Source organism: Haliotis asinina, chromosome 2, assembly GCF_037392515.1.
Source record: "Haliotis asinina isolate JCU_RB_2024 chromosome 2, JCU_Hal_asi_v2, whole genome shotgun sequence".
Classification (NCBI taxonomy): domain Eukaryota; kingdom Metazoa; phylum Mollusca; class Gastropoda; order Lepetellida; family Haliotidae; genus Haliotis; species Haliotis asinina.
This window is the reverse complement of record NC_090281.1, coordinates 37,515,643-37,529,020: the sequence shown is the minus strand read 5'-3', so window position 1 is coordinate 37,529,020 and position 13,378 is coordinate 37,515,643. Positions and strand designations below refer to the sequence as shown.

General features: G+C 38.0%; 1 protein-coding gene across 4 annotated transcripts in view; it reads left to right on the top strand.

Annotated features, from left to right (window-relative positions):
- LOC137273682 (neurogenic locus Notch protein-like) overlaps positions 1-13,378 on the top strand; it is a 100,433-nt gene that overhangs the window by 73,872 nt on the left and 13,183 nt on the right. For 3 of the 4 annotated variants that reach the window (XM_067806476.1, XM_067806475.1, XM_067806478.1), the window contains 11 exons: positions 1,103-1,336; positions 3,535-3,690; positions 5,780-5,968; positions 8,919-9,032; positions 9,483-9,596; positions 9,740-9,973; positions 10,109-10,222; positions 10,607-10,802; positions 11,643-11,788; positions 12,136-12,366; positions 12,730-12,888. In XM_067806476.1, coding sequence (XP_067662577.1) covers positions 1,103-1,336; positions 3,535-3,690; positions 5,780-5,968; positions 8,919-9,032; positions 9,483-9,596; positions 9,740-9,973; positions 10,109-10,222; positions 10,607-10,802; positions 11,643-11,788; positions 12,136-12,366; positions 12,730-12,888 — 1,887 coding nt within the window. The remainder of the gene's footprint in view (positions 1-1,102; positions 1,337-3,534; positions 3,691-5,779; positions 5,969-8,918; positions 9,033-9,482; positions 9,597-9,739; positions 9,974-10,108; positions 10,223-10,606; positions 10,803-11,642; positions 11,789-12,135; positions 12,367-12,729; positions 12,889-13,378) is intronic. The other variant, XM_067806477.1, reaches the window with a different exon arrangement.

The window sequence follows — 13,378 nt, the reverse complement described above, 5'->3', positions numbered from 1 at the left end:
AGAAATTGTTTATATGTGGCTTGAACAAGCCTACTCCTCGTTCTTCAAAAAGATAGTTTTGTTGATGCTGAAGTCCAGGTTCCATTCCAACGTCAGTACAAAGTGTGAAGCCCATTTCTGATATCCTATGCTCTGATATTGCTGGAGTATTGATAAAATCAGCTTAAACCCCAACTCTCTCGCTCACTCATGTTGATGTGGGAATGATGATCATAACTGTTACAAGAAATCACTTCTCCTGACATTAGTTGAGCATAGTCCTCCATATCTTTTCACATATGTTAAAAAGATCATCTGTTTAGCTATTATTTACAAGCTAGAACAAAGTCTGTGAAAATTATAACAAAAAGTATCGGATGGATTCACATAAAACTAGACATGTTTGATATAACATAACTAAATGTGTAATTTAAAGAGACTGTGTGCTAAGAGGCTGATTTAAGATGTTATTTTGGATCATATTTCAAGTACTGAAACATGGGAAGGTTTTCTGACATGACTCATTTTATAGATATGGATAAGAAACAAATATGTTAGCCATAATGATATATACTTAGTCACATTAGGAATCCAAACATGCAACTTTGAAAAAAAACCCAAGGCTTGATGTAGGGCATTTGATAATGTCAGATTGTTTTCCTACCCTTGCAGTTTTCTGTAGCTTTTGTTTTGAACATTTTGAATGGACAGGGGTATAGCCTGTTAATAAACTTGTTTTTGTCAAAAGCTTACCTCGAACGTTAATAGCACACTAGTTGACATCACTGATGCAAGGATTGACCCCAGACTGATATCATTCCCCTGTACAATAATATGTGAAATGTGGCATTTGCCTCAACATGACTCACACATGACTCTCATAGTATGATTATGCTACATGACACTTGTATCTGCCTCAAATGTATGGTAAATGTTGTGATGTCCTAGGCACATATTGTGATATCACTCTAATACGCCAAGCGTATTGTGTGTATCCTATATCATTCTATATCTGCCTTATATCATAAACACATATTATGACAACTATGTTATAGACCGTAACATATCGTGAGATCTGCCTGATGTCTTGGGCACTTATTGTGATATCTACCTTATATTCCAGGCAAATACTGTGATATTGACATTGATGAGTGTCTGGAACAGCCTAGCATATGCCGGAATGGGGCCACCTGCATGAACCAGGCAGGGGGCTACCAGTGTATCTGTGTGAATGGCTGGAATGGTACAGATTGTGGGGAGAACATCGATGACTGCAAGGAGAGTCCTTGTTACAATGGGGGCACCTGCAGAGACAGAGTGGGCTATTTCTTCTGTGAATGTCCAAAAGGGAAAACAGGTAGGAAAATGTCCTATAATTTTTTCTCTTGTATAACATTTCCTTTATCCACTGAAAAGTGTTAGTAGTACATGTTTATCACTTGATTCACTTTGTTTTGCTGACAGTCCTGCACAAAGTGTTTCAGTGGTTGACCAAATTATGAAAAGAAAATGCTTTGTATGACTGATAAAAAAACCCATTACAGATAAAAAAACCTTACAGATCATCGTCTGGAGTTAAATGTTGAACAGGAAACAAACATGAGTAGTTATACTGAAGGTGGAGATATATTGTGTTAACTGTTGTCTTGAGGACAAATGTTTGTTTGAAGCTATCATAAACCAGAATGCCCCCAAACCTGATGATATCAGTAATGTTTTACATAGTGATCTTAAGGCAAACAGAGTTCTGTCTGTCTGTTCCTTCTGCAGTCACTATATCTGATTCTGATCGGATATAGTTATGATTCAGATATGGTGTTCGTTGTATGTACTTCTGGTTCCTAATTTAGATGTTTTCCGTGCTGCAGTTGATTAAATCAGTAATGAAGGTCTGAGACTTCGAGATACTGAATATAATCTCTCTTGAAAATCTGAGTCATTGTTCTTATGAGACTGATTTCCTTTTTCTAATTTTGTTTTGAAGTTGACCTACATGAGTCAAATATCAGTGTGTGTAAATACTTTGATGTATGTTACATTTGACACAAACACAAAATGATCCATTAATAAGGAGTATGCAGTGACCTTATTTTGTTCTTCATGACAACCATAAGATAGACAAGTCAAGTTTGACATTATGGTGTTTGGCTGTATTCAAAACATTTTTCATATTTTGTTATCCAAAGTGAAATTTTCACATTAATAAACTAGAAATGTACAGAAGGAAGAAGAACACTAGTTAAGTACGGAAGTTGAAAGTAAGTAGTGCTGTCACTGCTGGTGGATGGGACGGATGAGAAACAGAGAATTGTCTGTTTCCTTGTCTATACTGTAAAACTTAAAAATCCCAAAGCTTCCTTTCACTCTTGGACGTCCAAGGCACAGCAATTCACTTGCAACAAGGAATATGTTATGAAAGGAAACCTGTAACACATCAGGTCCTCAAATTTCAGTCATTTATAGACACATGTAAAACAAAATATCATAAGTTTAATTTTCGGATAGACTAGGCACAGTCAAATATACTTTTCCTGCAAACCTGATTCAATTTGACTTAACATATGTTATGGGTGTTTGACCTCCAACTCAAATTTTATCATGTACACACCAGTAGCATTTTATCCTCACCTCAGTGTTTCAGCTTCAAAATATGCTTAGATAATCACCAAATCAAGACACCGTGACATCTTTTCCCCCATTTTAATATTTCATCCTCATCAGCTGTCAGTGATTTGCATGGATACTTATGTTTGAGTTCTACTGGTGGCCATGACCTTCTCTTAAGCAAGGTTACAGTATAAGGATGGAATGGTGATATATAGGGATTGGGCCCACTTGCACACAGCAGTCGTAGTGCTACAAATCTGTTAAGTCAGTCTTGAACCACAGGAATTATGGCCATTGTGATGTAAAGGTTGCTTTGTGCAAGTGGGCTCAGGGTTACACTGTTCCACATGTTAAGGGTTTCAGGGTTCATGGTCCCATTTCACAAAGCTATTGTACTGTTACAACTGATGTACCTCTTATTCTGTAACTTAGACTTACAACAGTCGTAGTGCTATGTAAGCTTTGTGAAATGGGACCCAGATCCACAAAAGGATCTTACCCCAAGATTGATTATAGGCCTATGTTATGGATTGAAGTTATGATTTCCTATTGTTTTCAAAATGTGGGATGTGTTGGAGTTAGTTATTATGTATGTAGAAGCCTGTATGCCATCACCATCCTTACCCTCACTGTCCATTGCTGCAAACTTGAGATTTCAGTCTGTTTCAGTTCATTACAGAACATTGCTTCCCAATTTCCCAACGTGATATGCATATTCTACTCATTCTGAAACCACATATATCTTGCTTTGTTTCTGTATACATCATGTTCTGAATATGATACCTTTACACATCTTTAAATGATTTACAACCTTTGAAGACATTGATAATCTCTGTCCTCTGTGTATTTGTACTTCCTGTTTTGTCTTGTATGTTCATCTTACTAAATTGCTCCTGTCTTGGCTGAATACTAACAATATGGCCGCCATCATCTGTCGCTTGTCTTCAGGTCTGCGCTGCCATCTGGAGGACGCATGTGAAAGTAGTCCCTGTCATGCTGGTGCAAGTTGCGAGACTTCCCCTATTGATGGCAATCATAAGTGTACATGTAAGAGAGGGTGGAAGGGCACCTTCTGTGACAAGGACATCAACGAGTGCGAAGAGAGTAAGTTCATGTCTCCTCCTGCCCCAAACTGTGCAGTCCATTGTTGCTAGATTGTGCACAAATGACTAGGATGAAAGATCTTGGCTCTGGCATATTAGCACCAATTCTGTGATGCAAAGGGCTCAGCATTTGTTTGGACACTTGATGTGTAGCATACTTTTTCATTTACAAATGTTGGTTTCCTAGCCCCAGTGTTTCTAACTAAGTTATAACTTAGGCATGCTGATGCACATGGCAGTCCAATAGCAATTTACAAGTCTTATATAAATGATGTTTTCTTGAGTTTGTTTGTGGGTTTGAATCTCAGATATGTTTCTAGGTTTGTCAGCACCAATGTTCATCTGTGTTTTACCAATTTGATAAACTCTGACATCTGCAGCACTTTAGACTTTCCTTCTGGACATAGCTGCCATGTATAAACCTGAATGCTGTTAAAAAAAAAAAAATCACATAAATCCTCACTTACTCATTCACTCACTCACTCGTTAAAAGTTAAAAGTCTTGTGTGGCATCAGTTAAATTTCACTGATCATCATTGGGAAGAAACTCTCACTGAATATAATTCATGCTACAGAAAGACTGTTGTATTAATACTCAGATGGGTAAAAACATATTCTCAATTTTGATTAGTACATAACTGCCATTTAAATGAAAAAGAAATGGGAGTTATAAATTTGCAAGTTAAGTTGATTTTGTTCACAAAGGCTGGAGACCGGTCACTTGGTTTGTAGAAACATAACCTTGCAGAAACCTGGGTAGCTTTGGGTGAGGTTTGCCATTCTTCATTGGCAATCTATTGTTGAGCCATGTTTACAACTCAGTTCTCACGGATACCTAATACCCCGAACAAGGACTTGACTGATTTCATTTCATTTTTTCCTATCATGATTACTGCTTCAGGGCTGTCACGAGCCACTGACTTTCTTAGGCATTTTTGTCTTGCTCTCGTATGCAAGGCTACATATGAAAACTGAAGATTTTTATGGGAAATAATATGTTGACCTTACAACACTCTAGAAATAACATATTGTTCAAACAAAATTTATGCATCAGAAACCAAGTGTTAAAATACCATGATAATATGTTTAGTGGTAAATGTTGGTAAGTGGTGATAGTTTGTATTTTCTGATGTCTTGGTGAATAGTTTTTATTAAAATTTCACTCTGGAATGAAACATGAAGGTATTTTGATACAGTGTGCATTGATCTCAATTAATTAAACTGTGTCTCAAGTATATATGCCTTATGCATATCTGGAACGATTTTGCTTGACTGTGGTACTTGACCATGTTTAACTACTTCCACTTAAGACATGAAATGGTGTTAAATGTAAAATACCATAGTTTTTGAAGAATGTGAGATTTCATATATGGTTAACAGTTAACTCTTTTTAATCTGTTGTTAAATTGTCAGACACAGTTTGACTTTGTCCTAAACCATATTTCACCACTAACTTGACCTGATAGTTGATCCTCACGATGTGTTTACTTCATAATTATTTATGTTGCTCTGACAGCTAGCTTTAGACATCAGAGATCCATGTAATGCTTACAGATTACTTGACGTCTGATACTTAGTCACACATTTTCACAGCCATGTGTTTCCTTCCATGGCTGCAGAGGGGTAACCTAGTGGTTAAAGTGTTCACTTGTCACACCATAGACTTGCATTCAATACCTCACATTTCTGATGTCCTGTTCTTGATATTGCTGGAATATTGCTAAAAGCGGCGTAATTACACCATTTCAATTCCACATTAGGAATAAATTTTCTCACATGCAGTGTCATTTTTAGAATTGTCTGTCCACTTTTCTCTTTGAACTATCTTGAAGTTAATTTTGTTTGTTTAAATGGATTTTGAATCATAATTCTTATTCTACTGTAATTCAATGCTTTTGTGTTTGATAGAACAGATATTTTCAATATCCAAGTGTCTGGAATTTAATCTTCTGCCTGCTTTGTGATCAAGAGGATTGACTTTAAAAATGAGCGTACAAAGCTGACATTTTAAGTGTATAGCAAAGAATGTGTTTACCAAATTATTTTGAAACCAGGGATTATGAATTGTAACATTTTGTTGGTTTGCACAGGTTACGAGGGCCCATGTGAACATGGCAGTACCTGTGAGAATACCCCTGGTAGTTTCAAGTGTATCTGCCAGACAGGGTTCTCGGGTCAGTACTGTGAGGTAAACCTCAATGAATGTGCTTCCAACCCATGTCAGAACGATGGTACCTGTCTGGATATGAATGGAGAATACAAGTGCATATGCATGCCAGGTAAGGGCAGTAAACCTATACAACTGACCAAATTCTAGATTTTCAAAGCGCTCATAGCGCTAAGATAATGTAAGTTGCGCTTTCAGCTGTCTCAGCACTAGGCCCAAACTCAAGTCTGAGCCTGTTAAGTAACTAGGTCTTCAGACCTCAGTTATTGGTAAACTTTGTATTCACATAAACTTTGGAAAATGATTCTTAAATAGTTCTGGGTTAGAAGTTTTCAGTTTTGGATTTTCATTTAATTATTTTTTATTTACTTTTATCCATTTTCTCTTTTGTAATGGGGAACAGTTGCATGAAATTTGATACACAATATCATATTTTTGTCATTCTGAGTGAAAATGTATTGTTTGCACAAACTGGTCTTCAGACTTGGCATAATATTAATGATATTTGCTTTTCTCATAGTCAGTGTTGTGTTTTGTTTGAAGATTTAAAAACAATCCTATTTTTCCCAGAAATTGTGTATTGGTGTATCAATATTTTTTCATGAGCCAAATATATTGTTATATTAGAAATTGTTTTTGGTCAAGAATACAAGAATTGAACAAGTGCATTACAATATGTTTCAGTGTAAAACATGGATTTTAGTCTCTGTAAAATCACAGAAAGAGAATGTCATATGTTCATTTACCTTCTTAAGTTTGGAATATCTGAAAATGTTCCATAAAAGAACTACTTGAAAAGACTATCATTTCCCTATTTCATAGCACCAGTTGTCACATCAGACTGTTTGTAGTTTTTGCATTTGTGGCGTGAGAAAATGTGTGCTGAATGAAATGTATGGCAAATTCCAACTTGTAATAGATGTCATAACATTGCATGTATGTCTATTCTTATCAAACAGAATTCTTAATCTTTCTAAATATCTGTCTGATTTTCCCATGGCAATATTGCTCAAGACACTTCAAATTTACTCAGTGATGGAGAACTTTTCTAACAGTTTGTAAAAACTATTATTAACCTGTTGGATTGGCTGCTGTAAGTGGCAGTGAAACCCTATAATTCATGTGAAAAGTTAACAATGATACGGCAGCTTTCCCACTCGTCTCGGTATTACGCAGCCCCGTGCACTGACAACATAAGCACTAGTCAACTGTTAGAAAGCTACTGATGTACTCCGGGATGTTTAACAAAGGTCAGGGATGAAACTCAAGTGTGGGAAAGTTGTCTACCCTTTCTAAAATGAGGTTCTACATGGGGAGTATTAAGATGAGGAAGAGATATTTTACCTGTATGCTTTCTTGTATGTTTTTGTCATTGAAGTTGTGTAAATCAGAACTATATTAGCATCTACAAGATGTATTTGAACTTTGGCAAGATGAACTAAAAATTTTATGGAAAAATTTGTGGGTGTATTCTGTATTTAAATATCACATTGATCTTACGGTTTGTTTGTAGTGCAGAAATTTCAGTGAGTGAACACTGATCACATTCTGGAAAAAAACGCATTCACTAGGAGCAGATTTTCAGGTGTCAATTATTTCTTGATGGAGCAGCCTGTATGCACTGTGCAAGTGCCTCGAGTTGTAAGGCTCCAGACTGTAGTTCTCATTATTTCCACTCCATTGAACTGAGCCATTGCCAGAGCAGTCATAGTTATCCATCTGGGCTAAGAGTTGTTTGGGAAAGCTTTTTATGACGATTTGAATCGTGGGAGCGAGTAGAAGGGAAACTGTTAAATAAAGGAAAGTGGAGCACAAAGGTCATGCTTCATAAACACTGATGTATGATGTATATTTTAGTGTGTATATGTACAAATAGAATACATCTTAAGTCCAAGATGAGCCTTTGTTAGGCTGTATGTGTGAGAGAACGAGGCTGGGGTTGCCATACTGGCATTTCTGTGATAAATCTGTAGCTTCTTTCAGATTGAGAGGAGGAACATTGTGGAGGTCATCATGGGATTGTGGGAGATAGGGCCATTAGTGTGTGCACTAAAGTCTACTGAATGGTTTCTTGAATATTCAGAAGATGTTTATGGTGTTTCCCAGGCAGTAGCTATGCGTTGATGGAGTTTAGTGGACTTGTAATGATGAGAATGTGGATGGGATGAAAAGATGATATTTTGTGGATTATGTTCATTTTACATACCAATTGTTAGAGTTATGACCATTTCTTGATGAAAATCATGAGAGATTCAGCGTGTGTACTAGAATACTGAACACTAAACAGTGAACAAAACCCAGCTAAACTTTCGCCATTATTTAATTAAGGTTCACATCTGTAGCAGAACTTTTCAGCATGTGTCAGCTGTAGTTTGGAACACCCTGTCTCATGATCTGAGATGCTTTCCTCCACTTTACAATTTTAAAGCTCATCTCAAGACACACAATCTCACATTTTGGAGATGTTAAAAATGCTTTGAACTGTTGTATGTTGTATTAGAGCATGCATATGAGGTGTGGAGATCAGTGCTACACAAATGTCCTGATGATTATTATTATCATCACATGATTACAATGCTATTTAGAAAGTGGTCAACTAGGCGGCTGACTTTGTGTGCTGGCGATTAGGTGCCTGACTCTGAGGGTGCAGGTTCGAATCCTGGATGGGACTCAACCAAAAAAGTGCTGGAATTTGTACTTTGCTAAGAAAGTGAAATCCCAAATGCGACGTATGTTGTATTATCATCATAGTTACACTAAGTAATGTGAATCAAGAATGTTGTGACTCAGCACCACAATAAATTGTTTTAGATACAGAATACATTTCACTTATGTCTTCTTCTGTTAGGGTAGCCTAGTGGTTAGAATGTTTTCTTGCATTGTCATAGGTTCAGTTCCTAACATGGGTGTAATGTGCAAGGGCTGTTCCCACTATCCCTTGTGATAATGCTAGGGTATTGGTGAAAGCTGTGTTTTGAAACATGTCCCTTGGGACTGTGGGTGTTGACTTGTAAACATATTCCAAGCATGTATCATCTGGATGTAAACTGTGTTGTTGCTAGGTTATGCGGGGGACAACTGTGAGAGGGACATCGATGAGTGTGCCAGCCGGCCTTGTCAGAATGAAGGCTTATGCGAGGACAGAGAAAACAGCTTCAAGTGTACTTGTCTCCCAGGTGAGTCTAAAAATCCTTAAACTTACTTAACTTAGATTCAACTCAACATAGATTTCATATGGTTTGGAGTTAACTTAAAACATCACCCGTGGAGATCTCAGTGAAAAGTGGTCTTTAGCAACCCATGCTTGTTGTAAGAGGCGACTACTAACAAAAAAGGGATGTCAGACTTGCTGACATGGAATCCCAGTTGTGTAGATCACTGCTAGTGCTGTTGATCACTGGATTATCTGGTCCAGACTTATTATATACAAAGCGCCACCATGTAGCTGGAATATTGCTGAGTGTAGCATTTAACAACAAACCAACCAAGACAGGATGCCCAGTTACTAATTTCAAGCTTCATATATTCCAGATGAAAATAATGCAATGCACCTGGACAATTTAAATAGGTGCTGAATTGAAGTTTGATGGTTTGATATTCTATAAATAAATGTGCTGTATTGGCAGGTTTTCAAGGGCACACCTGTAGCATCAATATAAATGAGTGTGAAAGTGACCCCTGCCTCAATGGTGCTACCTGCAACGATGGCAGAGATTCCTACAGCTGTACCTGTCTTCCTGGTAAGTCATGTACATCAAAAGTTAAGTTTCAGGTACCTGACAATAGTGTAGCTCTTCTCCAATTTGGTATTGAAAAAATGCTTCAGAAACCCAATTTTTGGAATATGCTACGATTCATTAACTCATCAAGTATTCTCTTACAGGTTTCCGTGGAGATCATTGTGAAGAAAACATCAATGATTGTGCCAATGTGAACTGCACTTATGGTAAATGCATTGATGGCCGTGAGACCTATCACTGTCAGTGTATAGGTGGGTACACAGGCACCCACTGCGAATATGAAATCAACGAATGTGACAGCAACCCTTGCAAGTTCGGGGCCACCTGCAATGACCTGCGGAATTCCTACGAATGCCAGTGTCAGATGGGAACTTCAGGTTAGCTTTATTCTCCATTAACATTATTTTGTCAGAATATTTGGTTTTTGAAAAGAATCTGATCATGTTCGTTATTGTCACACAGTAGAATTATTCCAAATTTTGGTGGTTGTATTAATTGATAAAATACTTCAGGTCTAAACTGTGAGAAGAACAATGATGAATGTGCCAGCAACCCATGTCGTAATGATGCCAACTGTATCGATGGAATAAACTCGTACACCTGTCACTGCAAGCCAGGCTTTACAGGTGAGTACAGATCTGACCCTCATCCATTTTACAAAGCATTGACTTACAGTATGTGTAGGGTGATGGGGTAGCCTTGTTGTTTAAAGCGTTATTCATCACGCTGAAGTCTTGGGTTTGGTTCCCCACTATGTGAAAAGTCCTTTTCTGGTGTTCACTACCATGATATTGGGGGAATATTGCTGAAAGTGGCGTAAAACCATACTCACTCACTTTTTCACTCACAACAGTGGGTGTACAGGTCGAGGATACAATGATGCATAAATTTAAGATATTCTGTTTTCTTTATCAAATAAAGAATTCTCAAAGCTGTGAGCATTTTTATAGTACACATCTTAATTTGTTGAGAATGGGCGTTTCCTACTTAGTGAATTATTACTATTGCAGGTAAACACTGTGAACGAGACATCAATGAGTGCGAGTCCAATCCTTGCTCTAATGGTGGTATATGCAAGGATGAGGAGAACGGCTTTTTGTGTGACTGTCCCCCAGGTTACTATGATGCTCTCTGCTTGTCCGATGTGAATGAATGTGCAAGTAATCCTTGTCTCCATGGTGGACAATGCATTGATGGGGTCAATCGGTAAGTGACATACTCAGATTTCTGATAGAACTTGGGAACTTGCTTTTGAACAGTTTTGAAAGCTTCAAATTTGAGGCAGTTTGTCGACTTTGTGGGTGAAAATAACCCCAGCAATCTGTGTTCAAAGTTTATATTCCAGACATCACTAATAGACATACATATACATAACCCTATATCAAGTGTTATTGTAATAAGTTCATATCCTGTATGAAATACTGTGTGGAATTTCTGATATTTAGAGCCTAATCAATTCCTTGTAACTACTTGCTTCATGTTAATCATTACTGAGGGAAATGACTCAGTGAGCACTACTACATTGCAGTTTTCCTCTGTTTATTCTCAGTTTTCCTCCTGCAGTGCTATTTTAAGCAACATATGTCATATTTTGGATTTCACATTCTTTGTAAAGTACAAATTCTGGAACATTTTTGGTTGTGTCTCATCCGTACATTGATTTCAACCCGCACCCGCCTAGCCCTCTCAGCCACCACGACTTCCACAAAGTCGGACAATTGGTAGTCTAGACTGAGTACTTTTTTTTGTATCCCTCTATTTTAAGCAGGTGATGAAAAATGGAACACAGGAAGGGGATGCTTGCATTTTCCAGTGTTCTTTTATTGTATTCTCGTGGTATATTTGACCCTATTTGCAGTAGAATGAGATGATAATGTAACTTAGTTGAAACTTTATGTTTGTGTTTTTTTCTGTAAATGTCTAGAATCTACTGGATGGATACCCCAGGTAAATGAAGAGGCTTCAACCTTTATATTTAATCATGACGGTGATGATCAGGAATCTATTTGACACTTCCCCAAACTCAAGGTTCATTGCGTGTTTCAGATTTGACTGCCGCTGCCCTCAAGGTTATGGCGGGTTTAACTGTGAAAGCAACATCAATGAGTGTCTGTCCAACCCCTGTCAACATGGAGGAGCTTGCATTGACTATCTCAATGGCTACACTTGTGAATGCAGGCCTGGATGGAGTGGTGAGCTTTAAGTGCTGTTGGGGTTTTCATATTTTTTATTGACACAAGTCTTATAAAGGCTGAATAATGATTTACCACCAGGTTGGTTTGAGGTGGAATAGGTTCTTCTGTGGGGATAGTATAGATAGGCCCTTCAATAAGTGTGTCTGGGGAAGAGTAGTCACCAGTTACCTGTATTAATGATAGTTGCTTTAACCCTCTCCCATTCTAGTTTGAAATCTGAAAAAAAATATTGTGCCAAACATGATCCTCAGTCGAGCCGTGTTATCATAGTTGGTATTATCATTGTGTTGATACAAGTGGCTTTGTGTTGTGTTGTTAAGTTGCTGATGAAATGTCATTTTCAGGAACAAACTGTGAGACCAACATTAATGACTGCATCAGCAACCCATGTGTCCATGGCCGGTGTGTGGACCAAAATGACAACTATTTCTGTCACTGTGAGGTGCCTTACACAGGGAAGAACTGTGATGTGGAGATGAACCCCTGTGCTGCCATCCCATGCCGTAATGCTGTTCAATGTGTCCCCACCGACAACTACCAAAACTTTGCATGCACATGCATGACAGGATACACAGGTAGGTCAAGAAACCTGCTGTCACAGATATTGCACAATATACAGTGATCTATTGGATCAGGTGGTAAGGCTTCATGACTTTGATGACAGATGATATTTACAATAACGGATGTTTATGCTGTTGATCACAAGATGATCTAGTCCAGACTGATTATTTACAGATTGCTACCATAAAGCTTGAATATTGCTTAGTGCAGTGTGAAGCTAAACTCACTCACTCATAGTGGTAGATGTTAGACTTTGTTGTGGGTCCCTGATTTTTGGGTCGTTGTCAAATAGTGACAGAGATTTGTCACAGCGTGTTGTGCAACTGTATTGCCATGGAGGTAGCTCATTGGAAAATTGTTTACTGTTGTATTAACAGGCCGTCGCTGTGACCAGGACATAGATGAATGTGCAGAACAGCCTCCTTGCCTCAATGGGGGCACCTGCCAGAACACCAATGGATCTTTCATCTGTCACTGTCCCCCTGGGTATGAAGGGGAACAGTGTGATCTTAACCCTGATGACTGCAAACCTTTGAGTGAGTACAGTTCCTCTTGTTCTTAAAACAAATGTAGTCTTCTTTTAAATGATCTGAAGTGGAATGGCATCCTTGATACCCTGTGCTTGTTGCTGACAAATGAGGATCGGGAGGCTATATCATGTGACCTTGTTCATTGTGTCATATTATACCCTGATGCCAAGTATATTTGATTATCAACCACATGTACACTAATCTTAAAGTGTGCTGACAAATACATGACAAAAACATGATATATAGTGAGATATAAAGAAGGCTTTTCACTTTTGGTGCACACATGATGTCATCACTGATATTCATACCTATCTTGCCACAGGGTTTAACCTAAACTCACAAACATGGGGCTCACGGGGACCTCTGATCATTAGTTTTAAGCATCCTTGCAGGCAATATGAGTGCCCTGTGAAGTAATGTTGTACAGAACTGTATGTTTTGATAATATCTTAAAATCCTGAGATGAATCATTGATCATGTGGACTGATGGGTAAAA